General features: G+C 62.9%; 9 protein-coding genes across 9 annotated transcripts; all 9 read right to left on the bottom strand.

Moving 5' to 3' along the window:
- Positions 1-170: 170 nt before the first annotated feature.
- Positions 171-974, bottom strand: LMXM_04_0260 (conserved hypothetical protein; the record flags this gene model as incomplete). The annotated part of the gene is made up of 1 exon (XM_003871744.1): positions 171-974. One exon carries the CDS (start codon positions 972-974, stop codon positions 171-173), a length of 804 nt encoding a protein of 267 aa, XP_003871793.1.
- A 673-nt stretch (positions 975-1647) lies between these two features.
- LMXM_04_0250 (RNA pseudouridylate synthase-like protein) lies at positions 1648-6015 on the bottom strand (the record flags this gene model as incomplete). Its single annotated transcript, XM_003871743.1, has 1 exon — positions 1648-6015. The coding sequence occupies one exon, from the start codon at positions 6013-6015 to the stop codon at positions 1648-1650; it is 4368 nt and encodes a 1455-aa protein (XP_003871792.1).
- Positions 6016-8122: 2107 nt separating this feature from the next.
- On the bottom strand, positions 8123-8995 carry LMXM_04_0240 (conserved hypothetical protein; the record flags this gene model as incomplete). The annotated part of the gene is made up of 1 exon (XM_003871742.1): positions 8123-8995. One exon carries the CDS (start codon positions 8993-8995, stop codon positions 8123-8125), a length of 873 nt encoding a protein of 290 aa, XP_003871791.1.
- A 1267-nt stretch (positions 8996-10262) lies between these two features.
- On the bottom strand, positions 10263-11042 carry LMXM_04_0230 (conserved hypothetical protein; the record flags this gene model as incomplete). Its single annotated transcript, XM_003871741.1, has 1 exon — positions 10263-11042. The coding sequence occupies one exon, from the start codon at positions 11040-11042 to the stop codon at positions 10263-10265; it is 780 nt and encodes a 259-aa protein (XP_003871790.1).
- A 1661-nt stretch (positions 11043-12703) lies between these two features.
- Positions 12704-13768, bottom strand: LMXM_04_0220 (hypothetical protein; the record flags this gene model as incomplete). Its single annotated transcript, XM_003871740.1, has 1 exon — positions 12704-13768. One exon carries the CDS (start codon positions 13766-13768, stop codon positions 12704-12706), a length of 1065 nt encoding a protein of 354 aa, XP_003871789.1.
- A 2324-nt stretch (positions 13769-16092) lies between these two features.
- On the bottom strand, positions 16093-17160 carry LMXM_04_0210 (surface antigen-like protein; the record flags this gene model as incomplete). Its single annotated transcript, XM_003871739.1, has 1 exon — positions 16093-17160. One exon carries the CDS (start codon positions 17158-17160, stop codon positions 16093-16095), a length of 1068 nt encoding a protein of 355 aa, XP_003871788.1.
- A 1395-nt stretch (positions 17161-18555) lies between these two features.
- Positions 18556-19104, bottom strand: LMXM_04_0200 (surface antigen-like protein; the record flags this gene model as incomplete). The annotated part of the gene is made up of 1 exon (XM_003871738.1): positions 18556-19104. One exon carries the CDS (start codon positions 19102-19104, stop codon positions 18556-18558), a length of 549 nt encoding a protein of 182 aa, XP_003871787.1.
- A 1058-nt stretch (positions 19105-20162) lies between these two features.
- LMXM_04_0190 (surface antigen-like protein) lies at positions 20163-22292 on the bottom strand (the record flags this gene model as incomplete). Its single annotated transcript, XM_003871737.1, has 1 exon — positions 20163-22292. The coding sequence occupies one exon, from the start codon at positions 22290-22292 to the stop codon at positions 20163-20165; it is 2130 nt and encodes a 709-aa protein (XP_003871786.1).
- An 883-nt stretch (positions 22293-23175) lies between these two features.
- LMXM_04_0180 (surface antigen-like protein) lies at positions 23176-24663 on the bottom strand (the record flags this gene model as incomplete). The annotated part of the gene is made up of 1 exon (XM_003871736.1): positions 23176-24663. One exon carries the CDS (start codon positions 24661-24663, stop codon positions 23176-23178), a length of 1488 nt encoding a protein of 495 aa, XP_003871785.1.
- Between the last annotated feature and the right edge of the window lie 1578 nt (positions 24664-26241).

The raw sequence follows: 26241 nt of genomic DNA, 5'->3' as shown, positions 1-26241 counted from the left end.
TAGGTGGTCAGCAGGGGGCTTCTCGGTGTTGCTGGTGGTGCGAGTGGTCGAACGAGAAACGGTTTGCGGGGAGGCTCCCCCCCTCGCCCCTGAGGCGCATCCATTTCTTGGGTGGGGCGTCTGCATGCCCCCTCCCCCTCCCTCCGCCCTGCACCGCCACCGCTCGGACGCTACGCAAACATAAGCTGCATCATTTTCTTCTCCTTGGCGGCCTCTGCCTTACGGCCTTGCTCCACCGCTTGCGCCAACTGCACCACCGCCGCATCGAGGGCATCGCCACCGCTGGCAGCAGCGGCTCCTGCTGCTGCTCTTCTCAGCGTGCAAACATCTGCCTCGGCCAGAGCCCAGTTGGAGAGCTTGACGTAGCAGGCGGCGCGACGCAGCAGCGCCTTGCCAGCCGGGGTGTCGCTGAACCGAGCGGGGGTGCACTGTTCCGCGCCGGCATCGAGGGCGGCTCGCAGCGCTGGTTGCTCCAGCACGGCCGTCGCGCACTTCACCCCCTCTCGGTAACGCCCCAGTTTCATGTGGGCCAGCGCGAGATTGTTGAGGGTCGTGGCGTACAGCTGTGTCATCTCCTCCTGGAGTTTGAGCAGCGCTGCCTCCTCCGCCATTGATGGCGACGCTGACGATTCCCTGCCAGTCACCGCTCCCCCCGCCACATTCTTCGGTTGCTTGCGGCGTTGTTGTTGCTGCAACATCTGCACGAGCCCACTGTTGCTACCAGCGTCGCTGGCACCGCCATTGCCGTATCCCAGAGCAACAGGGGAAGCTGACTGAGCCACATCTGATGGCAGGTACTCGGCGAGGTAGAGGTACACCTTCTTGTACTCGAAGGAGGCACCGCGTGGATTGCCGGCCTGCAGTGCGGCGTTACCAGCCGCCTTCGCTGCCTGTGCTTGCTGCAGGCAGTAGCTGGCCTTGTCGCACGAGCTGGGCGACGCTGACGCGGAGGAGCCGGGAGGCGGCAGCGCCATGTGTATGCTTGCAATGGTCGATTTCCCACCGTGTAGTGCGCACTCGACTCAAACAGGACGTCGGCGTGCCTGCGCGTTGGTTTGACTTGTCGCCTCCGTCCCTCACCCAACGCCTCCTCAACGGCAGCTGTGCTTGAGTCGCTGCGCCGCAATCCGCGGTGGTTGTCGCTGGTGCGTGTCACCGGGGTCCCATCACGGACGACGAGGAGGAGGGGGGGGGAGGGGAGAGGGGCGGCGGCGGCGTGTGGCAGAGAAGGGCAAGGGAAGATAGAAGATGCGGTGGCGGCGATGAGAGGAGGACAGGGAGGGGGAGGCGAAGGATGGGGTGGGCGGGGGGGCCATGGCGACGCCACTGGCGGGGATGCACGGGTGCACAAGTTCTGCCGCCACGTGTGCTCCCTCTTCCCCAACACGCAGACACGGACATCCTTGTCTCTCGGCGCGCAGACGATGACCCCCCTCGAAGAGGCCGAGGGACAGCAGGAAGAGGAAGTGACTTGGGTGTATGCACACGTGCGCGAGTGCGTCCATGTGATTGTGTGCGTGCGCGTGTTGTATGTAAGGATGAGCGTCAAGCGCCCAGCATGAGCTGGAGCGAGCGAGAGAGACACACTACCACCACCACCGCCACGCCATTTCGCGTCTCCCCTTCGCCTGCGGTGGGAGGCTCACGTCAGCCACGAGGTTGCTGCTGCAGCTGCTGCTGACCCGACTTGACTTGTTCCGCTTGCCGAAGTGCAAGCAGAGCGCGATGCATGTCGGCTGGCAGCGCCGCCTGCACCACCACGCGGTCGGGCACCTCCTCGCCGCTCGCCAGGCCGTCACCGTCTGTGGTGGCGAGGATGTCAATCGTGTAGGCGTGGAGCGCAGCTCGCTGCATCCCGAACGTCGTTCCCGCGCGGCCTGCGACTACCCCGGCGTGGTAGCGAGCATCGCCAACAAGAGGGAAGCCGAGCTGCGCAAAGTGCTGCCGTATCTGATGCCGCCGCCCGCTGCGCAGCTCCACCTGCACGTAGGCGACCCCGGCAGACGCAAAGTACTCGAGTACGCGGTAGCGCGTGATGGCATTCCGCTGGTCCTGTAGAGCGGCGTGCAGGGTGGCGTACTGCTGATGCACGTGCGCAGAGGAGGAGGGAGAGACGGGTACGCTCGATGACCACGACGGAGTCGAGCCGGCGCGAGAGACTGCGAGCACATGTGCACTGGGTTCCTCAGACGACGGAAGTTGGCGGCCATAACTCAGCGGCAGTGCTGAGCGCCGGCGGATCGAGGATGCCGTGGCGCCAGCCGCGTACACCGGTGCGCACACAACGGCGCCCGCCATCGGGGACAAGAAGGGTGACACGCTAAAGAGCGGTGCCGCCGCTGCGATGTCATCGCCGCACGACACTGTGGACGCGCTGGACGAGGACGAGAAGGGCGGCCACCGTTGCACAAGCGCACGGTACGTCTTGCGCATGTGATGCTTTCGTATCATCGCGTCGGCGGCGCCGTGCAGCGCGGCGGCGGTACGAGCAACGAGGACAACGCCGCTTGTGCCCACGTCAATGCGGTTTACGAGGCCCTGCTGACGAAGCACCGGTACGCAGGAGGCTGGAAAGGACGATGCACCAGCGCCACGGTTTCTGTCGCTGCTATCCGCCGCGACCGCCCCTCTCGCCCTCCAAGGCAGGTCGCGAGTGAGAAACGGGTAGACGAGGGACGGGTAGTGTGCGTGCAGGGTGCAGTTCACGCCGGCAGGCTTGTAGACAGCGTGCAGTCCGTGCGGGAGCATCGGTGGGGACGCGAGCAGAACGATGGGGTTAGGTAAGCCATCCTCGCCAGCTTCTGCCAACGAGGCCGCCGCACCTTCGGGCGTGGCCGCTGCGGTAGCGGCCGATTCCGTGTTGGCTGTGCGACCATCTCCTGCTACCTTCACGAATGGCTGAGCCGGTAGGGACACCTGCTCCTGCTGCTGCTGTGCGTGGCTTGATGCTGTGGGTGGAGCGCCGAGGATGGGGCGGCGGTGGCGCTCATGCCAGTGGTCCACGGCAGCTTGCAGGTTCACCATGAAGAGGTTCATGGCGAGCGGAGGCGCAACCGTCGTCGAAGCCGACTGGGGTGCGGCTACTTCGGAGCCACCCTCCTCACCACCCTCCCTCTTCGAGTCCACATCGTCGCCACGCACATAGCGGGCGAAGAAGGCCTCTGTCGTGCGCGTCGGGTAGCGGTCGAGGCGACGCAGCGTGCGACCGACAAGGCGCGCGGCGGCGTTGCGTTCCCACTCAGCCGGCGGCAAAACTAAGGATGGCAGCGCCGATGCGTTACCGTTCCCTTCATCGGCCGTGCGGGCACCCGTTGTGATCGCGGTGGCGATGGCGGACGTGGCCGCGGCGCCATCGTTACCCAACTGGCACTCGCCCCCATTCGTGCACGGCGCCGCCGTCACCACGCGCCTGAAGAACGACGGATGGAAGATGCCTTTGAAGTAGCTGGCCACCGCGTGCGCCTTGTCGTGCGGCACACTGAAGCAAAGGACGGGCGGCAGTGGAGGAAGGGAGGGCGATGTACCCTGCGGGTTGCATCCGGCGCTGGCGTGTGCCGTCGTTGACGAGGGCGACGCTGAGGGTCGTGACAGCTGATCGAGGAGCTGCAGCAGGAGAGCCGTGACGATGGCGGCCGCGCTCTCTGGCGCCAGCACCACAGCCGCTTCCTCTTGCAGAGCATCCTCGCCGTGCGGCTGCGCTGCCAGCACGCGCGCCAGCTCGCGTAGCGCTATACCGTCGCTGTCCGAAATTTGGCTTAGCGTTTCACAGTAGAGTGAGAGATGGTAGTTGCGCCAGTCCTGCACGGCGGCGCAGAGGCGGCGAAACACACGTGGCGGGACCACGTGGACGTCGGTGATGTCTGTGCTGGAGCTTGGCGTCCGCGCTGACGACGATCTCGCGAGAAAGCTAGCAGCATTGCCGGAGGAAGAGGCGGGCCTTGGCGACAGCCCGGCCGCTGCGTACGCCACCGGCGGCGGTGGCTGAAGCAGGGCGATAGCCGTCTGCACAAAGGCGCTCTCAAATACGGTGACGGCCGCGTCGCCGTCGCTGCCACCAGCGCTGCGTCCTCGCTGCCGTTGTCGAGCGGCGACCGCGCGTGCGACCATGCTGCTGCCGAGCGTGAGAAAGAGGGTGTGTGCGTAGTCGTGCAGGGCCGCGTAGTCGGCATGCACGCTGAGGAAGAGCGCAGCGCACATGTGCGTGCGTGCGTTGCGCAGCACCGTCGCGACTGTTGAGCCGCCGTTCCCACTCGCCTCCAACGCCTCGCCGAGCACACAGAGCGTGTACCACGGCAGCTTCTCCAGCGCGTGGCTGCGAAGGAGGTGCGCGTGTGGCATTCCCCCACTCCGCACCTCGCGACCACTGCCGCCGCCGGCGCGCAGCGATGGCCGTCTCGGTTCCTGGAAGCGGACGAGAGAGGCTGGGAGGTGGCGCGGGAGGTGCTGCAGCACCCATAGACGACGCCGCAGCCGGACCACGCACGTCGGCGGGATGCCTGTGGCACGGCCACTTGCCACCTCTGCAGCCGCGGCCGCCTCCAGCAGCAGCGATGGTGCTGCCGCCACGCCATCCCCTGGAGGCCGCTCCGGGCACCCCGCTCGCTGCACTTTAGCAGCTATCGAGTGCGGCAGCACGCGCAGCCCCGGCGACGGCGGGTGTCGAAGTAAGCGCAGCTCTGCCGGCGTCACAGGGGCAAGGGCAAACCGCCGCGGCAGCGGCGGAAGCGTGCTGCTGGACGAGTTCGCAGAGCCTCGGTGAGGTGAGGGTCGCCACGGCACGCGGTGTCGGCGCCGCACCGACGCCGCGGAGAAGAGTTCCGCGACGGACGGTGGCTGGGGGGCCGTAGAGGAGCTGCCGTTCGGCTCGATCGCTGCCGCAGATGCGGAGCGGGGCGGTGTTGCGTCGGCTTCAAGAAGGCTGTCGATGGCGACCCGCCACTGTCCCTGCAGCAGCAGCGCCGCCATCGACTTGTCTTCCTCCCGTGTTCCTACAACACCCTCGGCACCGTCAAGCACGTCCTGCCAGAGGTCGGCGTGGAGCAGTAACTGCTGGGGGTCAACAGGGTCACCCGCACCAGGGGTATGCGGGCCGTGGCGCGAGTGCCACTGCTTAAGATCCTTGTGCCAGTGCGATGCCCACGCGGCAAGGCGACGTTCGGCCAGCGCCGTAGCGTCTTCTCCGCCTTCTCCATGGTATGCGGATGCAGCAGCGTCCTGCCACACCACGGAGCGTGGAACCGAGAAGGCACTACTGCCACTACGAGAGGTGGACGCCGTCAGCAGTTCTTCCACCACTGCGGCGTAAAAGCGGTGGTAGTCTGACGTGGCGACCCGTGCGGCGGCTGCGCGTACGTTGTGGAGGAGGACCGCGTAGTGCTCCAGCATGCGGCGCTCCGTCAGCGGTACCGCCCCACCCGCCGTGAGAGGAGGGTTTGTGGTGGGCGTCGTCGGTGGGGTAAAGCTAGGGTGGTGCCGTGTGGTACGGCTGTTGGCGCCTTCTTCATACCCGATGTCTGCAAGCGTGGCAACACTACCTCTACTGCCGCCAACCCGGTGCAGCAGCGGCGCATGGGAGGGGGAGAGTTCACCGGGTTGCAGGGCAGCGGTTGCCGACACGGATGCCCCCACCGCCGCTTGCGTGCATGGTGCATGCATGGCACACCAGTTGCGGAACGCCTGCGCGGCATGGATGGCGTCCTCGAGCTGATGGCGTCTCCATACACGGTCGGCGATGTGGTCGCAGCCAGTGCGACGGGACCTGGCAGAGAAGCAAGTCTCCGCTGCCGGAGTGATCTGCCGCGCATTCGACCGACCTCTCCTGAAGCTATGCCCACGGCGTAGCGATGCGTGGCTCGAGGACGTGTTCGATGACGAGCCGGACGTCGTTTGTGAGACGCGGCCACGATGCACGGAAGAGGCACGCCGCGGCTGCAGTGCCCACAGCGGCGATGATGAGCTTGTGCAAGCAATGTGCGACCGGCGCCGAGACACCGCCACTGCATAAGCCGTCCGCATGGAAGCGGCGTGCGTAGGCGCGCGTGTATGGGTGTGCACACCTCTGCCGGGCGCGGGCAGACCGTGGGGGTTGAGAAGTTTGCAAGAGAAGAGAGAGATGCGCGATGCTGGAGAAGACTGGGGGGATGGAGGAGGAGAGGAGGGGGGGGGGCTGGCGGCGAGCCATATTTAGCAAAGGCCTCCAGGTGCATGAGGGCGCGTTGGTGTGTCTTGAGCGCCCGCCTTTCGCCTGCTATTCAATGTCCCACCGGGACGGGTCGTGTGGGTGAGTCTGTGCGTGGGCGTACACCCACGTGCGTGGCGGGAGCCTCTGCCCCGCTTTCGTATCCTCTTCATGTACGCAACGTCTGCATGGGTGCCGCAACTTCCATGCACACTTCTCTCGTGTTCACCGGCGCCTGCGTGCGTGCGTGTGTGTTACAGCAAGGCCATTCAGTGAATCCGCATGCTCGTCTCCGTGGATTCGACTGGTGGGATGTGTGGGCGACCGTGCCCGCCCCCCCCCCACCACCGCACCGCCTACACAGAAGCTCATGCCCACAGGGGGAGAGCGAGGCCTTCCTGCAAGAACATCGATACACGTGTATTGGCTGTGTCTGTGTGCTGGCGAGAGCGCGAAGCCGCCTCTCTCACCGAGTGCAGGCATGACGGAGGTCCGTGAGGGCGTGGGGTGGGGTGGGCGGGACTTACTATGAAGACACGGACCGTGAACATCACGGGAGAGAAGGGGGGGGGGCCCATCCGACCAGTGGGGACCTCTTGCCCAACGAGAATGCAGACTACAAGAAACACTGCCCGATATAGTACAGATCACGCTTGCACTGGACAACGAGAGCCCCACGGTCCTCCTCCTACTCCCCCTTCCCCAAGATCGCGGCGCACCGTCATGTCCCAAGCAATATGCATGCCACGATAGATAATAATAAGGATAACATCAAAGCATGTATTCTGCCGCAGGGGCTGGTACGCGCACTTGCCGTCCTGAGAGGGAGGGAAGAAGAGGCAGAGAAGGCGGGGTGGACGTGTGTGCGAGGGGAGGGGTTAGCTGCCAGCCTACACGGTCCGGAGCCACGCCCCCACTCGACATGAATCGCCCACACCCGATAAACGACGAAGGCGCGAAAGCGCAAAAAGGCGGCACGGCCCAGCGAAGACGTGACACACCGGCACAAACCTCTCGGTCCGTCGTCATCCATCCATGCAGCCACGTCTGTCTGTCGGTTCCACTCCCTCTCCACGCTTCACACACACACACACACAACACACGAGCATCCGGTCAGAAAACAAACGCTAAAAGACGGTAGGAGCACAGGCGCTCTCACCAACGTGGGTTATCCCCCTCCCTCTCCCCCTCCCCCGCACACGCACACACACACACACACACACACACACGCGCAGAGAGACGGACGGAGGTGCCCGATGTCAGCCTGGGCGGAGGGCAGAAGTGCGGAGGAAGGGATGACGGCATGTGGGCTTGACGCACACGCGTGCGCGGTCGTGGGCCACAGCGAGAAAAGGTTTGAGGAGAGGGCAAACACGGTTGTGAAGCGGGAGGGGAGGGGAGGGGGGCAATAGAGAGATACAGATAATATAGGAGGAGGAGGGGGGATTGGTGGCATGGGTGAGCTCAGCCCTGCCAACCGTTTTTGATGCCGTCTGCCCCGAGTGGGTGTGTGGTGCGCAAGGCGGTGGGAGGGGGCGCGGCGGTAGAGAGCGAAGACGCAGAGAAACAGCGAGGGGTGAAGGGGGTTGGGAGTGGGGGTGTCGGAGGAGGAGGAGGGAGAATCTGTCGTGTGTGTGTGTCCAAATGGAGTCCCCCCTCCCCACCGCCGCCGTCGCCAAGGAGGTGCCTCTGTCCAAATATAGTTGAACTGGCTCGTCCCCCTCTTTCGCGTGCATTCGGCGGTTCCCTGCTGAGACCACCGCGCGCGGTGCCACTCCTCCTCCCACCCCCGACGAAATTTGTGTTGCATCTTTGACGCAGTCTGCCATGTCCGTCGACTCCGTCGCACAGCAACCAAGGCCACAGTGGTGAACGGGAGGGGGAGGGGGGTAACGTGCGCCGGATGAGAAGCGAAGGGGACGACGGCAAGGCACCGTGCACCTACTAGACATCCTTCGGTCGAAGATTCACCGTATCACGCCACGCGTGGTCGAGGTAGTTGTACGCTTGATCGAGCGCGGTGCCCTTGACGCCGTCGTGGAGCGCCCCAGAGGCGCGGGAGATGAGCGACTCGAAGTGCATGAACTGGTAGAGTTTGCTGTCCTGCGTGTACAGCTGCAGGGCTGTTGGACGCACCGTTGGTGCGGGAAGCAGCATAAAGAACGGCGCCTGCCCGCCGATGCTCTCGAGCACCACAGAAGGTTGAATCGAAACAACGTTGGCCAGCGAAATCACCTGCTTGACGCCAATAGGCTTGTTCCGCGACTCGTCGTTGGGGTTGGCCGGATGACGGGCTGCCCCAAAGACGCCCATGACGGCGTCCGTCGTCTTGGCGATGCTTGAGGTGGTCTCCGCGAAGAAGCACAAGTAATGATATGTGATCTGAATGTGGCCGCTGACTTGGAGGCCGCCGTGCATTGCGCTGCAGCGGTAGTCGGCAAGCAGCGCCTCGCCCTGCGCGGCGAGCTCGTGGAAGTGCAGATGAAAGCGGTCGCGGTCGTACTGGTACTCGAGCTGACGCACCTGCGACTCCGTGCGGGTCGACACGTCCGCGGCGCCCTTCTCCATGGTCATGACTGCCTGCGAGACAGCGCTCTTGAGGCTGGCAAGCATTCCGCTGCCGCTGGAGGACATCTGCCGCCGCGCCTCCTTCTCCTTCAGCGCCGCCTTCCTTTCAGCAACGCCCTGGCGGTACTGCTCATCCGGTGTCGGGTCCATGCACGGCGGCGCCGGGGGCGGAGCAGGACCGGTGTACGTGAGCGGGAGAAGCTCGAGATAGGCGTACTGCGCCACCACTGGCCTCGGTTGTTGTTGCATTGGTCTGCTGGGGTACCGTTTAGCGCAGGCCTTGCGTGCCAACGTGCCGGTCTGCCTGTGCGTGTGTGTGTGTGTGCGTACACTATGGGGGGGGGAGGGGGCGAAGAAGCGAAGACGAGAAACCCCGAAGAAAGGGAAAATGACGTCGATGCAAGTCGGAGGAGTTGCAGAGTAGTGCTTGCTGAAGGGAGAGATTCACGCGAGAAGGGGCGACGCGCGCCAAGGAAGATGGGGGGGGGGCGGATGGGGATGCGGAGGAGGAGGAGTGTGCGGCAGTGCAAGAAACGGACGATGCAGCGCAAGCAGTGCGTGATGGTGATGGCCCGAGAGCGCTCGTGTAACCTGCCCTCTGCAGGTCGCTCCATCCAACCGGCAGCCCAGCACGGGGAAGGGGATGGGGGGAGGAGAAGGGGTGGGGGTGGGGCGCGGCACCGAATAGGGTGAAGATAAAGGTGTACACACACGCACACGTGCGTTACCTTCGCTGCGGCTCATTCGGGTGGTGATTTCACCTGCCCTTCTGACGGCGTGTGTGCGGAATATCTGCAGCGATGCGCACGACCCTGAGGAGTCGCCACAGCTAACGGGGGCACACGACGACACATTGGAGAGAGAGGTACACACGCACAGTGGCGCCAAAGGGGGAACAAGAAGAGGGCGACGACGGAGGGCCGAGAGGCGGAGGAGGAGATCCACATGGACACACGTACACACAAATAATTAGACACATACGTACACGGGCACACGCGTGCATAGGCAGCCAGTTCCGCCGAGCCAGCAGCAACGACGGACAAGCTAACGAGGGCGGACGTCGGCAGCGAGGCGTAAACTCGAGGATGACTAATGGGAGAGGGGGAGGGAGAGAGGACTGAGTAAAAGAAAACGTAAAGGCATAGCAGAAAACACGGTTGGGTGCGCGTGCCCTGTGCGCACCAGGTGGGTGTCTGAGAGAGGGGGGGGGGCAGAGGACTGACGAGGTTTAGCACGACCATACCAGAGAAAGAGGTGCGCAACAGGAGCATCGTCGTTGCTGTTGCGAGCGGCATGCATCTCCCCTTCTGCTACAAGCGGTATAGACTGCCTTCAAGGGTTCAGGACGCAGGGGAGCCACCCTTTCACGCACTCACGATGGGTGTGTCACTGCCCTCCCTGGAGAAGCACCTTTTACCTCATCAATGCATGACACACAGACACACACACACACACAACGCATGCCCCCCACCCCCTCCCCCATCTGTGCGCACGCGCGCGCTGCTTCTCTGCTTGGTCAGGCACCGATGAAGCTAACTTTTGACGCCCGGCGACGCAGCGGCGGCTCCGGTGTTGTGCGCGGCGACTGCGGGACCGCGGGGCCCGAAGATATGCGTGTCTGCTGATGCGGCTGCGGAGAGGGGATCGGGGGTGGCTGTGCGGCGAAGACGGTGACCTGTGCGCCCTTGTCACCGTACGAGCACGTGTACGGGCTTGCTGCGCTTGCGGTCACCGGCTGAAAGTATAGAGGGTTGGCGTTCATGACGTAAGGCAACGGCGTCGCCGGAAACACCGGCGCTGCCGGCGGGGGCAGCGGCTCCAATACATGCTGTGATGGGCGCATCGAAGCCGCTCTCGCGATGCTGCCGTGCCGTTGCATCATCTGTGGAGGCGACTGGGAGCCGGCGACTAGGCGACTCGTAGACTGAGGGGTGTGCCTCTGCTTCAGCGAGACCGGCGACGTGGAGACGGCAGACGGGGTGCGGCGGCTTGCCTCCTGCACGAGGGTATTGTTCACGTCGGCGAAGGCGTACTGCAGCTCCCAGTACATCTTCTCTAGCTTTGCCACCTTGCGCCGGCAGCAGAACGTCACCATGACGAAAGCCATGAGACCGACCATGAGCACACCACCAACCACAAGGAATAGAAACGGAAAGAGGTTCACCGCCTTGGAGGTGGCGTTGACGAGTATGACCGGCGTGCCAGTCGACTCTGCATCTTTGGAGCTCAGGGAGTAGATGAAGCCCTCGCCACCCGTGCTGTAGTACGCGTAGCCGGCGAAGGCCACAGTTTCCATCGTCGTCATGAACAACTCTCTTCACGCGACGTGTTGGTGGCCAGATGGGATGGAAGGGGGGAGAGAGGTTGAGGTGACGGAACAAAGTATGCCAGCGCGGAAAAAAGGCGCGCTTGTGTGCGTGGGAGCACAGGAGGAGGAGGAGGGGGAGTTGAAGCGTGGGACGATGTAAGAGACAGAGCAAGGCATTTGTGTGGGTGTGTCTTGGTGCGGCTTCCGCTGCCCCCACACCCACCCCTTCGCCACATGTATATATATATATACACATCTTTATACCCACACCCGCACACGTACATATCATAGACGAACGTCACACCACGCCTAACCCGGAAAACCGAAGCAACGGCTACAACACCAAGACACGACGAAATATGTGCGCACTCGCGTCATCTCACACCGTCACCGCGCCCCTGCACCCCTCCAACGAACTCGGAAGATAACGAATAGATAAGGAAAGCTCCGGGCGACCGACGGATGCCCAGGAACGACGTCACACCGACGTGTGGAGGGGGAGGAAGGGGGGATGAGGGAGGAGCACGGGAGGGCGGAGCCGGCAAACAGGAATACAGACACAAGGCACAAGAGAGGGAGAGGGGGTCTACCGAGTAAAAGAATATAAAGGGAGGGGAAGGGGGACAAGGGACAAAGCCTAACGCCCACACGGACAGACACCTCCCTTCCTCCCGAAGAACCAACAGTCACAAAGTATTCGACGCGCACACACACACACATGATGATGATGATGAGCCTAGAAGAACGTAGAAGCAAGAGATGGAGAGGACGGCAGGCCGGTCCACAAAGACTTGTGCATGTAGCCATAAAAATGAAATGAATGAAGGGGGGGGGGGGGCGGCCGTCGCGGAGGGCAGGGGAGACGTGGTGGAGGGAGGGGGTTGGGAAGCACCGTGGCACACGCCGAAAGCAGCGGGAACTTCCCCAGTACACACACACACCACACACACACGCACGCACACGCACACGCAAGGCACATGGTTATATGGATGCATGCACGCGCGTGTGTCTGAGTGTGTTGCGAGGGGTTTGTGCGGCAACGCAAAGGCCGAGGCCGTCACTACCGCTCCCCATCCTCCGGGTGGCCGCCCCAAGTCAAGAGAAAAAAGTGATGGATGTGCACAAGAGAAGGAGGCTGCCTCTGCCCCCCAAAGACGATAGCAAACACCGCCAATCCGTGACGCACACGTGTGTATCTCATGCCACCCCCTTCCTTATCGATCCAACTCCGTTGCTCCCCCCCCTCCCACACACACACACACCACACGTACACAGCCCCGTTGGGCACAGCTACAGTGACACGCATACGGGCATGCATTGCCGCTTACCAGCGAACGACGATGTGGATGCGCGACAGCACCCGCATGCGCGCGCATGTGTGTGTGTGTGTGTGTATATGTGTGCGAGAGAGAGAGAAGGACGGAAGGGAACGCCTGCAGCAGGAAGGGGAGGGAAGGACAGAGGCCCTGAGGAGGGGCGCAGACACGCACGCGGAACGGCGACAGAAGCCCTCCGATGAAGATACGAAAATAAGATGATGAGCACACGCGCACAGAGCGATGGGGAGGGGATGGGGGACACTCCGCCCTACTTGCCCCCATCCCTCCCCATCCCCCCCCATCGCTGTTTCTTTGCTGTCGTCTGTCTGCTTAGCGGCTCACATTCTCGCCGTCCTCGTCTTTGCTACAGCTCGAGCCGTCGCCGAGGCTGTCGCCACTACCACTACTTTCGTTGCCACGGAAGGAGCGCTGACTCACGTAGCGGCGCGACACGATCCGCTGTGCCGTTTCCTTCTCTGCCCACTCCGGCGCATCCGCCGGAGGCTCGTCCATGTCCTCGCGCTCCTGACAGAACACCAGGGCGAGAAAGGTGATGAGGCAAAGGGTGAACAGAATCGAGAAGAATATGGCCCACCATCGCTCCTGCAGCTGGCTGGATGTGTTGGCCATTTCGTAGCTGAGGCGGAGGGGACCTTGGCTCTGGCACACCAGTTTCCAGTCCTTCAGTGTCGCCTCCACCAACTGTGGGTTATTCGCAAAGTTGTCCCCGTACGTGAAGCCGCCGCGGGCGTAGGTGTCCCCCCACACGGCCTTGGTTGTGTGCAGGCCGCCGCGGTAGAGAACAAGGTGGTGGCCCAGCTGCATATTTGGGTGGTACATCGGCGGGGTGAATGGAAAGAAAAGTGGGAACCCGTTGACCTGCCGATCGTAGCCTAAGGTGCTCTGACCCCGGTAGAAAATGATCCCGGTCTTTTCCTCGTCGTGGGGCAGACCTGACATGGACGGCATCTCGACCCAGCGACCCGCGGACCACCGCCAGTAGCAGTTGTTGTTGTCGCCGTTCGCCTGGCTGAACGGGGTATCCCACCACATGTCGGGATCCTTGATGGAAAACGGGCAGAAGCCCATCTCGTAGCTTTCCATGCGCCACGGCTGCACAATACCACCGCCGAGGAAGGCGTAGTATGTGGAGAACCCCTCCGACTCGAGCGCCTGAACATCGGCCTCGTGCAGCACCGCGGTCGCCTCCGTCGCGAGGTACCCGCCACGTTCCAGACACATACCCGCGTCTTCCGATCGCGTGCCCGTAGCACCGGGTACATAGAAGAGGGCGGTGATGGTCACGAAGTTGTAACCACATACTTCCGTAGTGCCGTATCCCAGCAGTACCACGACGACAGTGGCCACCGCCGACGCGGCAGCGTGCGGTGTCATCTGGCAGCGATGGTGGCTGTGATGTGGGAAGGTCGGAGGGGGGGGGGACGACAGGAGTATGCGCCAAGTAGCGAAGAAGAAATACTTGAAGTGAGGCGCGGAAGAAACGACGAGTACGCTGCGCGCCTTTCGGTGTGCGGCGGCGCTTCTTCGCCCTTTTTTATGTGGCCCTTCTTTGGGTCACCGGAGGAGGCGATGGGATGGGAGAGGTGGTTCGGCCTACACTGGCCACCCCTCTGCTGCTGCTGCGCGGCGCTCGTAACAGCAACGCACGCGCACCTCAAGCGGAAAAATAAGCCGAGCAAACACGCAAACAGGAGGGAAGGGCGATGTAGCACGCACACACACACACACGTATACCTCTGCGGTGTGTGTGTGTGTGCCATCATGGCATCAACCCACCCCACCCAAGCATGGCGCGCAACGGCGGAGAGAGGGAGAGGATGGAATCGTGAGAGAAGGAGTGTGAGAGCACCAGAAGAGGAGGGGGTGCGGGGTGGGAGGGGCATGATGCACATACACCCCCACCCCACCCCCACATCAGAAGCATACGGGCTCCCACACATGCATGCGCGCGAGCAGGGGGGTGGGTGGGAGGAACTGAGGGAGATGATGGCGAGCGCGATGCCAGTCGATCTCTCTCTCTGTGTGTCCTCGACTTTGTGCGAAGTGGCACGGCGTCGACGACACAGACGGAGAGAGGAAGGGAAGGGGTGGGGGATGGATGGATGGACACGTACCCCCCTTCCTGCTCTCTCTCCACACACACACACACGGACAGACGCACGTCATCTCCGTGACATGCTATTCGCTGTTCAACTTGGAGAGGTAAGATGGGACAACACCCGCGCAAGAGAGGATGAGAAGAGGAAGAGGAAGAAGGGAGGGCCATGACAAGGTACGGTGTTGCTAGGCACATGTCTTGTCATGGCGGAGGTGACGGCGGCGCGGGAGGAGGAGGGGGTGAGGAATATGTGTGACAGCAAGAGAGGACCATAAGGATTGAGTCAATGGATGTGATGTCGCGTGTGGGGCCCGTCCGCCGCTGCCGCCCTTCAAGAGATTTCTTTCTGGGAGGTTAGGAGAGCAGACAGGGGAGTACGTAGTGCTTGCAGCCACACCTTCATCGATCCGTCTACTGCCACAACCCCGAGCAATGATGGCGGGGTGAGTGGGAGGTCGGAGAAGGGGGTGGGCGGAGGTGTGCCAGTGCGCATTCAGATGTGGGTGGGTGGGGTGGGGAAGGGAGGAAGAGGCGAAGCCCAACCTATTAGAGAAGGGAGGAGCACCGAGGTGCAGGGATACCAAAGAGTAAAGGAGAGAGGGAGGGACTACACCGCCCCACCCCCCGCCTCCTCCATAGCGCGTGCACGGGCATGGAAATACCCTGGGACGACGACAGGAAAGGGGAAAAAAAAGCCGCAGAGGTTTGCACAAGGAGAGGAAAGGGAGACGGCGAGGATGTGCCTGTATATGCCAGAGAAGGGGCCATGCGCAGAGTGGGCGAACAGGTCGAGTAGGGGTAGGTGAGTGGGGAGCTTGGCCGACGTGCAAGGCTCGAGGGAGAGTGGTGGTGGGAGAAGGGCGGCGTTCAAGCCCCGCACCACTCGACTACGCACCCCTCTCCCCCTTCTGTTGCACGCACGCCCACTCCTTTTTCGTCAATCCCCGAACAACAACGAATCTGTCCCAGCATGCACAGCGGGCCCTGCCCTTCGATCGGGTTATCTACTGAAGCACACGTGCGCGCGCACACACACACACACACAGACAGACATTCCCCGAGGAGACGGACAGAGAGGGTGTGAGGAGAGAATATATGAAGGACTGATCTAGCCTTCCCCTTGAACCTTGACATACGTACACACACCCACATATATATATATACACGCCCTACGGCGCTCTCCACGTGTCCATCCCATGAGTACCTCCTGCTCTCCCCCGCCTCACCACCCACGCGCACACACGCACACACGTCAGAGAGTACGCGCCGGAGTGAGCTTATCCGCCTTATCGTCTGCACACCTTTGTGGTAAAGCTGGAGGTGTGCGCGTGTGTACGCGACGGCGTGAGAAGACGGGGAGGAGGACGGGGAGGGGGGCAGAGTACACATAAGAGATGGGGAGGATGAGGAGGGCGGCAGGCAGGAAGAGAGAGAGCGTCCAGATGCCGAGAGAGGGGGAGAAACAAACAACAAGAGGCCTTTTCCGGGCGGTTAGGGCTGGAAAGGGTTGGAGGGAGGCGCACAGGCACGTCGACGTGCTTGTGTGTGTGTGTGTGTGTTGTGCATGCCCCATCGATGGCGGTCCGTCACAACTTCACCCCTAGATGACATACGTCACCGTCGCTGCAACCGACACTATGGCCAGCGCCACCAACACCGGTGTCGGCGCCGCCGCCGAGTTGCCGGGCTTGCGCGGGATGCAGGTGTACGAGACGGTGAGGGCGTAGCCGGATTCGCACGAGGAGCAGCGGTTGTTGTCGTTCGGGTAGCACTGCGCGCAGTTGGCCATGCTGCAGGAGCCAGCAGGCATGCACTGGCCGGACACCATCAGCACCATGCCGGACTCGCACACGGCGCAAGTGTACTGGCTGCCGGGCACACAGATGGCGCACGACGGGGTCTGGCAGCCGGTGCTGGGTGCCGAGGTTGTCGGGGACGTCGTGGTGGTAGTGATGGACGGGGCTGCAGTCGTCGGGGACGCCGTGGTGGTAGTGATGGACGGGGCTGCAGTCGTCGGGGACGTCGTGGTGGTAGTGATGGACGGGGCTGCAGTCGTCGGGGACGTCGTGGTGGTAGTGATGGACGGGGATGCAGTCGTCGGAGCCGCCGTGGTCGCATCGCAGAGGTACGTATTAATGTTCGGGTAGCCGACTGGGCACTGCACGCACTTGGTGTTGTCATCTGCAGCGCAGCGCAAACAGTTGCCAAGGCGGCATGTGCTCGGATTGTAAGGTTTGCACTTGCCGAACTCGGTGGGGGTCGCGGGTGAGACAGCGGTCGAGTAGCCTTCCTTGCAGTTTGAGCACAGGCTTAGCATCCCCATTTTCCGGCATTCCAGGCAGTTCGGCACTGTGCTGTCACAGGGAACAGGAGGGTAGTTGTCGATGGTCTGCGCGGAGACCGTCAAGGTGACTGCAACGACGATGGCGAGCAGAAGGACGGCGGCGATGCCGCGCTTGTGGTGGCTGCTGCGGAGGGCAAAGACGGGCATGATTCGTGTAGAGGGGAAGAGGAAGGAGGTGCGCCTGTGCCCGTGCTGCGGGTGTGTGAGGTAATGTTCTGGGGAGGGGGGATAGGGCTGACGATGGAAAGCAAGGGAGTGGGATGACGCGTGTGCGTGCTCGTGCACTGACGCAGACCCACGGACAGGAACACGCTCAGTGAGCATGTTGAGGACGGGAGAGTAGGGAGAGATATCATAGCGGGACAGGCCGGGAATATTCGCTCTCTCCTCACGCCTTCGCCATAGAGCACGACGGCGGCATCTGCACCACGACTTCCCCTCTTCTGGGACGCGAGGGGAGATGAGGGGAGGGGGCAGAGGGGAGCCGATGCGTGCAACACCCGCAGACTACAACGCATGCGCACGCATCCCCACGCAGGTAACGTCTTGAGGGGAATCGGGGATGGGCGGATGAGAGGGTCAATGAACAACATGCGATGGTGGTAGAGAGGGGGACTGTGGTGCGCGTGCGTGCGTGCGTGAGGCGCACTGCCGAACAGCCCTCTCCAGTGTGAGAGCAACGACACAGACACAGACACACGGCAACACAGCGGGATGACAGGTGGTATGGGTGGTTGTCTGGGAGAGAGAGTGAGGGGGTGGGGATAGCAAGCGCTCGATCACGTGATCACAGCAGCAGCTGCGGACTCCACTGTTGGTGCGCCTGCCTGAGAGAGGTAGGGAGGAGAGTGGGGGAGAGGCCCATGCATGAACACGGAGGAGGCACACACGTATATATACGGAGGCAGAAAACAAAAGGCCCCATGAGGGGCACAAGACAGACAGACAGGGGTGGTAGTAGTGGGGGAAGGGAGGGAGGGGAGGAGAATGCCCTCCGCCCTGCACATGCGCACGGACGGACGGACCCAACGGTCAGCCCCCGTTGACGATCCCCCCTCCCTTCCCCCATCCAGGTCTCCCCTCGGGAAAACAACAACAACGGAGAAGAAACGAACTGTGCACATAAAATGGATTCAACGCGCAGAGAGGCCCCACTCACTCGGCCAGCGCAGAGAAGAGACTGAGGGAGAGGACCCGCACACACACACACAAACACGCGTGTGGGTGCACATGGGGCACCACAATGGTATCGCCAGCCCCCCTCCTCCTCCCCCCTTCTCTCGATATCTTCAAGCCACGAACCGACCGCGGCGCGCCGGGAGAGACGAAGTACACATGTGCTCTTGCCCCTCCCTCTGTGTGTCTCAGCGTCACCACACAGCATGCGCCGACGCAGAGACACACAGAGGGAGGGGGGCGATGAAGGGGGTGAGGGGGGGGGGCACTGCGCATGATGATAATGCGCACAATGGCCGGACAAGATAAAAACGGACTGAGGAGGGGAGGCGGCGCGCACGTTACCGCCCCCCACACACACGGCGCTCAGAGGGGGGGGGGAGGAAACAGAGATGAGGACCTCAGCAGGTGTGCATGCGTATGTGGAAGAGAGAAGAGGGGGAAAGGAGTGTGGTTAGCCTTAGATCCCGACACGGACGGGCCATCGGCCAGGCATCCTGGTATGTGTGGCACTCGGTCTTTGAATTCGGGGCATGCCGTGCTTTAGACCATGGTCAGCGCCGTGCCCACCAATACCATGCCGACAGAGACAACCAGGGAGGAAGTGCGGAAGGCCGTATTTTTAGACCGCTCCGGGACGCACTTGAATGAGGCCGTCGGCATGTAGCCCGGGGCGCAGGCCAAGCAACGCCCGTTGTCGTTCGTGTGGCACATGACGCAGTGGGCGACGTTGCAGGAGCCAACGACCATGCACTGGCCAAGGCGGTCGACGGCGTAGCCGGGGCTGCACGTCGTGCACACGTTCGGGTTCGTGCTCGAGCAGGCGGCGCAGTTTGAAACGGTGCACGAAGATGCCGCCGTGTTCACGGGTTTCGTCGTGGTGGAGGTAGTAGACGCCGTCACATCGGCACCAGTTGCACGCGGCGAGTTGCTGGTGCTCTTGCTGGACGGCGCAATCAGCTTGGACACAAGGGGGATCGACTCGCGGGCTGGAGCGCTTGAGGACGACGAGCTTGAGGCACCCGAGGCCATGACCACCGAGCATGCCACGGCTACTAGCATTGCGGCCATCAGCAGGTGCGTCACGTTCATCTTTGAAGAGGGAGTGAGGGGGGGGTCAGTGAAAGTGAGCCGGCTTGGGAGAAGAGGAGAAAAGGGCGATGTGCGCGTGTGCGTGTGCGTGTCGGAGCGGGGGGGGGGCACGGCGAGTGTTTACGTACGGCGGTTTCACCTCCGATGGCCGCACACACACACAGACAGGCACAAGTTGAGGAAACCGCTCCACCACCACGACGCCACATGCGCACACGTGACAGAGAGGGTGCGTGTGCACGTGCGTGAGAGAGGGGTGGTTGTACACGCGAGAGCACAAGAACGTGCGGGAAAGGGAAGAGGAGAACAGCCAAGTGGCAGGAACACAGACCCACCAAGACAAGAAGGCACACGGGTAGGGAACACGTACCCACTGAAGGAGGCGCTTCTAGCGAGGGCGAGGGGGAGTCGCAGTGAACTCCGGTGCTGCGGGTGGGTCCTGGAGGAGGCGCAGCCACTACCCTACGGGAGGACTCAACGGTGACGCCGGCTCAGTCGCACGCGAACTCTGCCCCTTCTCTACACGAGGCTGTCGTGGCAATCAGCAGCGCAGGCGCGCGCTGCACTCGTGCTCAGCCGACCGCCGACCGCAGCGGTGGCGGTGTGGGGTGAGGGGGCGGAGCACGTGCGCAGAAGAGAGCTTTGGTTGTTGGAGTGTCTGTACACATGTGAGTGAGCTGCCAGGGACGAGGTCGAGCACACACCCACCCCACACAGCTGCGCCTGGAAGGGCGGCGATGGGAGGGCGGTGTGCGACCTGGTGTGTGGCTCTCGGAGAAAAAAAGTGATGAGTGGGGGGGGGATGCCTCCGCCGTGTAGACACGTATGTCTGCGCTGTGGGACTGTGGCAGTGGCCGTCCGCGGGAGCAAGGAAGAGGCAATGGGGGGGGGAGGGGAGGGGGCGACGTGCTGGAGGCCGGCGCCAGCGCACAAGAGAAATAGGCAAAACGAGGAAAGAGCAAGACAAGGGGGTGGGGGGTGCCGCCCCCCCCGTCTGTGCGTGTGTGTGCACATGTCGTAAGGGAATGGGAGTGGGGTTGCTCGCATGCCGCTGCGCACTACGCAAGGTGCGTGGCAACAGAGGCGAGGAGCACGACGGCGGGCACCCACAGAGAGTAGGGCGCGGCCGCGCCGTTGATGACCCTCTGCGGGACGCAACCGTAGGACGACGTGAGGAGGTATCCTTTCATGCACGTGGAGCACTTGGTGCTGTCAAGCAGCATGCACTGTGCGCAGTTGGACACGTAGCAGTCCTGCATGGCCTTGCACTTGCCATCGGAGACGTAGTAGCCGGTGTTGCAGTAGGCACAGCGGGTGCTGTCACCGTCCACACACGTGTTACAGTGCTCCACCTCGCACGGCTGCGTGGTCGGACTGCTGCAGCTCGTCGCGTCGGCGGAGAGACTGTAGCCGGCGTCGCACTCGGCGCAGAGCCTGGAGGTATCGGTCTTGCACTTCTTGCAGTTGGGCACGGAGCAGGCGTCGGGGAGCCTGCAGAGGCCGTCGTAGCTGTCGACCACGTAGGGGGCCGCGCACTGCTGGCAGCGCGACGGCGTCTGTGGGTCGCACTCCATGCAGTGCTCGATGTTGCAGGCCACCGGGGAGCAGGTCGAGAGCGGGGTGAGGTAGTAGTTCGGCGCGCATTGCGTGCATTTACTCGGGTCGCTGTCGCAGCTGAAGCAGTTGGGCACCTCGCACCTCACACACGCACCGTCCACGAGACCGTAGCCGTTCGCGCACTGAGCGCACGTGCCAGCGTCGCTGGGGCAGCTGGCACAGTTGGCGTCGGTGCAGGGGCACATATTGTTGATCGGTTCGCTGCCGCCGAGGCACACTTTGCAGACGTTAGCGTCAATGGGGCAGCTCTTACAGTCCGCTACACTGCAGCGCACGCAAGCGCTGGAGGAGGTGAGACCGTAGCCGTCGTTGCAATCGGTGCACTGGCCGTAAGTTGTGCAGGTCTTGCAGTTTGGGTCTGTGCACTGAAGCCCGGTCAGCGAGCACATCATGTTGGGCAGCATCTCGTAGCTCGGGTGGCACTCGAGGCAGGCGGTCTCGTTGAAGCACCGTCTGCAGCCCGCCGAGCAGCCACGGTAGACGTAGTTTGCGTAGGGGTCCTTCATGGCTGTGCAGAGGTTCATGTGCGGCATGTCGGCATTACAGGCGCACTTGCAGCGGGAGTCGACCTTGGCCGTTGGGACGCAGGCCGCAGCGCAGGTGGTGTCTGGCACCACGGAAATGGAGGGAATTTGCTGGGCGATGTCGTCTGCCGTCAAGAGCTGCGCGTTGACGCTGCCGGTCATCGTGGCACCAATGCTCTTTACCGTCACGGCGCGTAGGGTGATCTGCGCATCGGTGCCCATGCTGACGGCCGCGCCGATGAGGTTACTGGTGGGCGATGACACGTTCTCGACAAGGAACAGACTGCTTTCCACCGTCATACGGGGCCCTGCCCCCTGTGCTATGCCGATCAGCGGCTTGCCGGCGGCGCCCTTGACGGTGGAGTGTGATATGCGAAGAAGGCTACGGTCCCACACCCGAACGAAGTCGGTGAAGTGCACGAGACCCTGAGCACAGCCGGTGCACTTGGCGTAATCCACAGCCAATGCCGACTTCTGCGAGATGCTGCTCGGGCCCGTCACCTCCACCACGGACGATGCCTGCGCCACGGTGCTGCCGAGCACGAAGAGGGAGCTGGAGAGCTGGATGGTGAAGGGTGCGCGCACCATGCTCTGACCCGACCGTTCGGCAGCCCAACTGAGGGTGGAGTCGGTGACCACGATGCTGAGCTGATCAGAATATATTGCCGTGCCGGCGTCGACAAAGGGCATCCCCGCAGCAACGGTGCCGCTGGCATCTTTGATGGTGATGTTGGTGTTCTGGGGGAAGTACTTATCCACCACGATGTAGCCATTCGACACAAGTAGGCTGGAGAACCGCAGGATTCCGCCGGGCAGCGTGGCGTCGTCCGACAGAGCGCTTGCGGCGCCTTGAATCCTGAATACCTTTCCGGTGAGGGTGCAGCTCTGGTACGACTCCTCCTTGCTGGCAGACGACCACCCTACAAAGGTGAAGGAGCTGCCACCGATCTCCTGCGAGTCGAACACACACGTGCCGACCGTGGCGAGCACTGCCACGCAAACCGCCACGGCGGCCACCGCGAGAGAGCCGCGGCGAGAGCTGTGCATGAGGCGAATAATGGGGAGAAGGGAGAAGGGAGGTGTGTGTGTGTGTGTGGGTGGGTAACAGACTGAGGCACGCACGGATGCACGCACGGAGAGAGCGGGCGAAAGGTGCGGGCCACGATGAAGGTGTGTGTCGGTGTGGGTAGGGGGAGGGAAGGATGGGGAGCCTCGTGTTACTGCACGTGTGCGTGGTTGGGCAGAGGAGCGTGCGTGTGTGGGTGTAGGTGGTGGTGGAGGGGCCGGGGTAGGTCGAGAGGGAGGTGGGGTAGAGAAGTAGGGGACGCGAGGGTAGGAGAGAAGGGATGACAAGAACTCGGCGGTGGTGGTGATTGCCGCAGCCAGGGAAGGGGAGCGCAGCCATGCCGGCAGCGAGCAGCGCAGGCGCGCGCTGCACTCGTGCTCAGCCGACCGCCGACCGCAGCGGTGGCGGTGTGGGGTGAGGGGGCGGAGCACGTGCGCAGAAGAGAGCTTTGGTTGTTGGAGTGTCTGTACACATGTGAGTGAGCTGCCAGGGACGAGGTCGAGCACACACCCACCCCACACAGCTGCGCCTGGAAGGGCGGCGATGGGAGGGCGGTGTGCGACCTGGTGTGTGGCTCTCGGAGAAAAAAAGTGATGAGTGGGGGGGGGATGCCTCCGCCGTGTAGACACGTATGTCTGCGCTGTGGGACTGTGGCAGTGGCCGTCCGCGGGAGCAAGGAAGAGGCAATGGGGGGGGGAGGGGAGGGGGCGACGTGCTGGAGGCCGGCGCCAGCGCACAAGAGAAATAGGCAAAACGAGGAAAGAGCAAGACAAGGGGGTGGGGGGTGCCGCCCCCCCCGTCTGTGCGTGTGTGTGCACATGTCGTAAGGGAATGGGAGTGGGGTTGCTCGCATGCCGCTGCGCACTACGCAAGGTGCGTGGCAACAGAGGCGAGGAGCACGACGGCGGGCACCCACAGAGAGTAGGGCGCGGCCGCGCCGTTGATGACCCTCTGCGGGACGCAACCGTAGGACGACGTGAGGAGGTATCCTTTCATGCACGTGGAGCACTTGGTGCTGTCAAGCAGCATGCACTGTGCGCAGTTGGACACGTAGCAGTCCTGCATGGCCTTGCACTTGCCATCGGAGACGTAGTAGCCGGTGTTGCAGTAGGCACAGCGGGTGCTGTCACCGTCCACACACGTGTTACAGTGCTCCACCTCGCACGGCTGCGTGGTCGGACTGCTGCAGCTCGTCGCGTCGGCGGAGAGACTGTAGCCGGCGTCGCACTCGGCGCAGAGCCTGGAGGTATCGGTCTTGCACTTCTTGCAGTTGGGCACGGAGCAGGCGTCGGGGAGCCTGCAGAGGCCGTCGTAGCTGTCGACCACGTAGGGGGCCGCGCACTGCTGGCAGCGCGACGGCGTCTGTGGGTCGCACTCCATGCAGTGCTCGATGTTGCAGGCCACCGGGGAGCAGGTCGAGAGCGGGGTGAGGTAGTAGTTCGGCGCGCATTGCGTGCATTTACTCGGGTCGCTGTCGCAGCTGAAGCAGTTGGGCACCTCGCACCTCACACACGCACCGTCCACGAGACCGTAGCCGTTCGCGCACTGAGCGCACGTGCCGGCGTCGCTGGGGCAGCTGGCACAGTTGGCGTCGGTGCAGAGCTGCTGAGGCAAGCAGTAGCCGGCGGTGAGGGTGTATTCCGATTCGCATATAGCGCAGTTGGTGTTGTCGCCAGCCACACAGGTGGTGCAATGACCGACACGACAACCGCTTGCACCAGCTGAGCAGCCTGTCGCACTCCACGTGTTCCCGGCAGAGCACAACTGGCAGTCGGCGGAGTTACCCGTGTAGCACATGTCGCACTGCTGGACGCTACAGGCGCTGACACAGAACCCGTTGCTATCCTTCGCATAACCGTCGTTGCACTTGGTGCAGCTGCTGGCGGTGGTGCTAGGGCAAGTGCTGCAGAAGGCGACGCGGCATTGCGTATTGCTCTCTGAGTCCTGGCTATTGGATACGGGGTGGCACTCACCGCCAGTCATCCAGTAATAGCCTTCTGAGCACAGCTGACAGCGCTTGCCTTCGGAGCCCGATTGACAGACGTCGCACATCGAGGCCAAGCACTCGTTGCAGATGTTGGCAGGCTCGAGTACGTAGCCGGTCATACAGGTGTCACACATCCCGGGGGTCGTGTCGCACGCTCTGCAGCTGGGCACGCTAGGGCAGTGCGCGGTCGACGGAACGCACTGCACTGGAAGGATATCGCCGGTCGGCATCTCCGGACAGCACACGCACTCGCCAGAAAAGGCGTACACGAGGGTGCCGTCAACGTCGCACCGCGACACTTCGCGGCACTGGTCGGTGGTGTAGGCTGCAGCTGGTGACAGTGCCACACAGGCCACCACGAGCATTGCCGTCAGTACGTCTCGGCAACGCATCTTCATCAATCAAGGTGTGTGCGCTGTGTGTTCGTGCCTGAATGGCCTGCCAGCGCGTGCACGGTCGGGTCGGTGAACAGCGGGGGGAGGGAGAAGGGAGGTGTGTGTGTGTGTGTGGGTGGGTAACAGACTGAGGCACGCACGGATGCACGCACGGAGAGAGCGGGCGAAAGGTGCGGGCCACGATGAAGGTGTGTGTCGGTGTGGGTAGGGGGAGGGAAGGATGGGGAGCCTCGTGTTACTGCACGTGTGCGTGGTTGGGCAGAGGAGCGTGCGTGTGTGGGTGTGGGTGTGGGTGGTGGTGGAGGGGCCGGGGTAGGTCGAGAGGGAGGTGGGGTAGAGAAGTAGGGGACGCGAGGGTAGGAGAGAAGGGATGACAAGAACTCGGCGGTGGTGGTGACCAGAAGGCGGCTTCACTCGACTCCGCTAGTGGAGTCTCCCTTTCCGTTTCCGGGGACGGGAGAGGGCGGCCTGTTGTGGCGTGTGTCACGCACCCTTCTCGAGCATCGCCTCTTCCTCCTCCTCCTACCTTTACGCAGTTGTCGCGCGTCGCTGAAGTCCGCGCGCGTGTGGTTGCGCCCGCCAAGTTGACATTCGTTTTTAGAGGAAGCAGACCAAAGGAACACGACCGTGAGGAGGACGATGAGGACGCGGGTGGGTGGGTGAGCGCCATGACGCCGGGGCGGGGAGGGTGGCGAAACGTCGACCTTTGAAACACCGAGCGGGAAGTAGGGCAAGGCGAGCAGCAGAACAACAACATAGGAAGGATGGGTGTAGAGGTGGGGGTGGGGAATCCCATCGACAGCGACGTACACACACACACACACACACACGGAGACCAGAGACAGAGAAAGGGAGGGTGCAGGGCGAGATCGTCTTGCGGCCTCTGGCGGTGGCTGTGATCCGTGTGTGTGGGTGTGGGGGAGAATTCTCCGGCGATCGTTGCAGAGTGGGTCGGTGCTCCACGCACTTCCTGTGCCTCCATGCGCTCGTCTTATTTTTGGGGTGGGGGCTCAGCGTTGCTTTCCTTCTCGCCGCTTCTCTCTCTGTGCGTGCGTGCGTGTGTGTGCCCTGCGCCTTGACCGGCCACACACGCGCAAGGAGAGAAGCGGATGATTATGGGTCATGCAGTGCGCATCGGATTCGTGGGTGAGGGCGTAGGCGGTGAGGCAGAGCACACGCACGCTTCAAGGGGGAGTGGGGGTTGCCATCAGGAACTAAGGGGCAGTAGACTAAAGTCCATGCGTGTGTGTGAGAGGAAGAAGAACGGGTCGCTCTTCGCAAGGCCGTCATGCACGCAGAGAGAAACCCTGGAGTAGTGGAGGAGGCCTCGACGGCATCAGCAGCAGTGAGCCACGTCGTCCCAAAAACCCCTCGGCGCAACGTGGTTACGTGGAGCGCTCTAAACGTAAGAAGTCTGCGCTCACACCTACGCTGGTGGTGGTGACGGGGGAGTGAAGCGAGGGGGATGGGAGGAGGAGAGAGGGGAGCGGGTGGGTGGGCGGAAGGATAGAGGCGTGGAAGGTGGAGGTAGGGAGGGGGGAGACAGGA

Source organism: Leishmania mexicana, chromosome 4 (assembly GCF_000234665.1).
Source record: "Leishmania mexicana MHOM/GT/2001/U1103 complete genome, chromosome 4".
Taxonomy (NCBI): domain Eukaryota; phylum Euglenozoa; class Kinetoplastea; order Trypanosomatida; family Trypanosomatidae; genus Leishmania; species Leishmania mexicana.
This window is presented reverse-complemented; position numbering and strand designations above follow the sequence as displayed.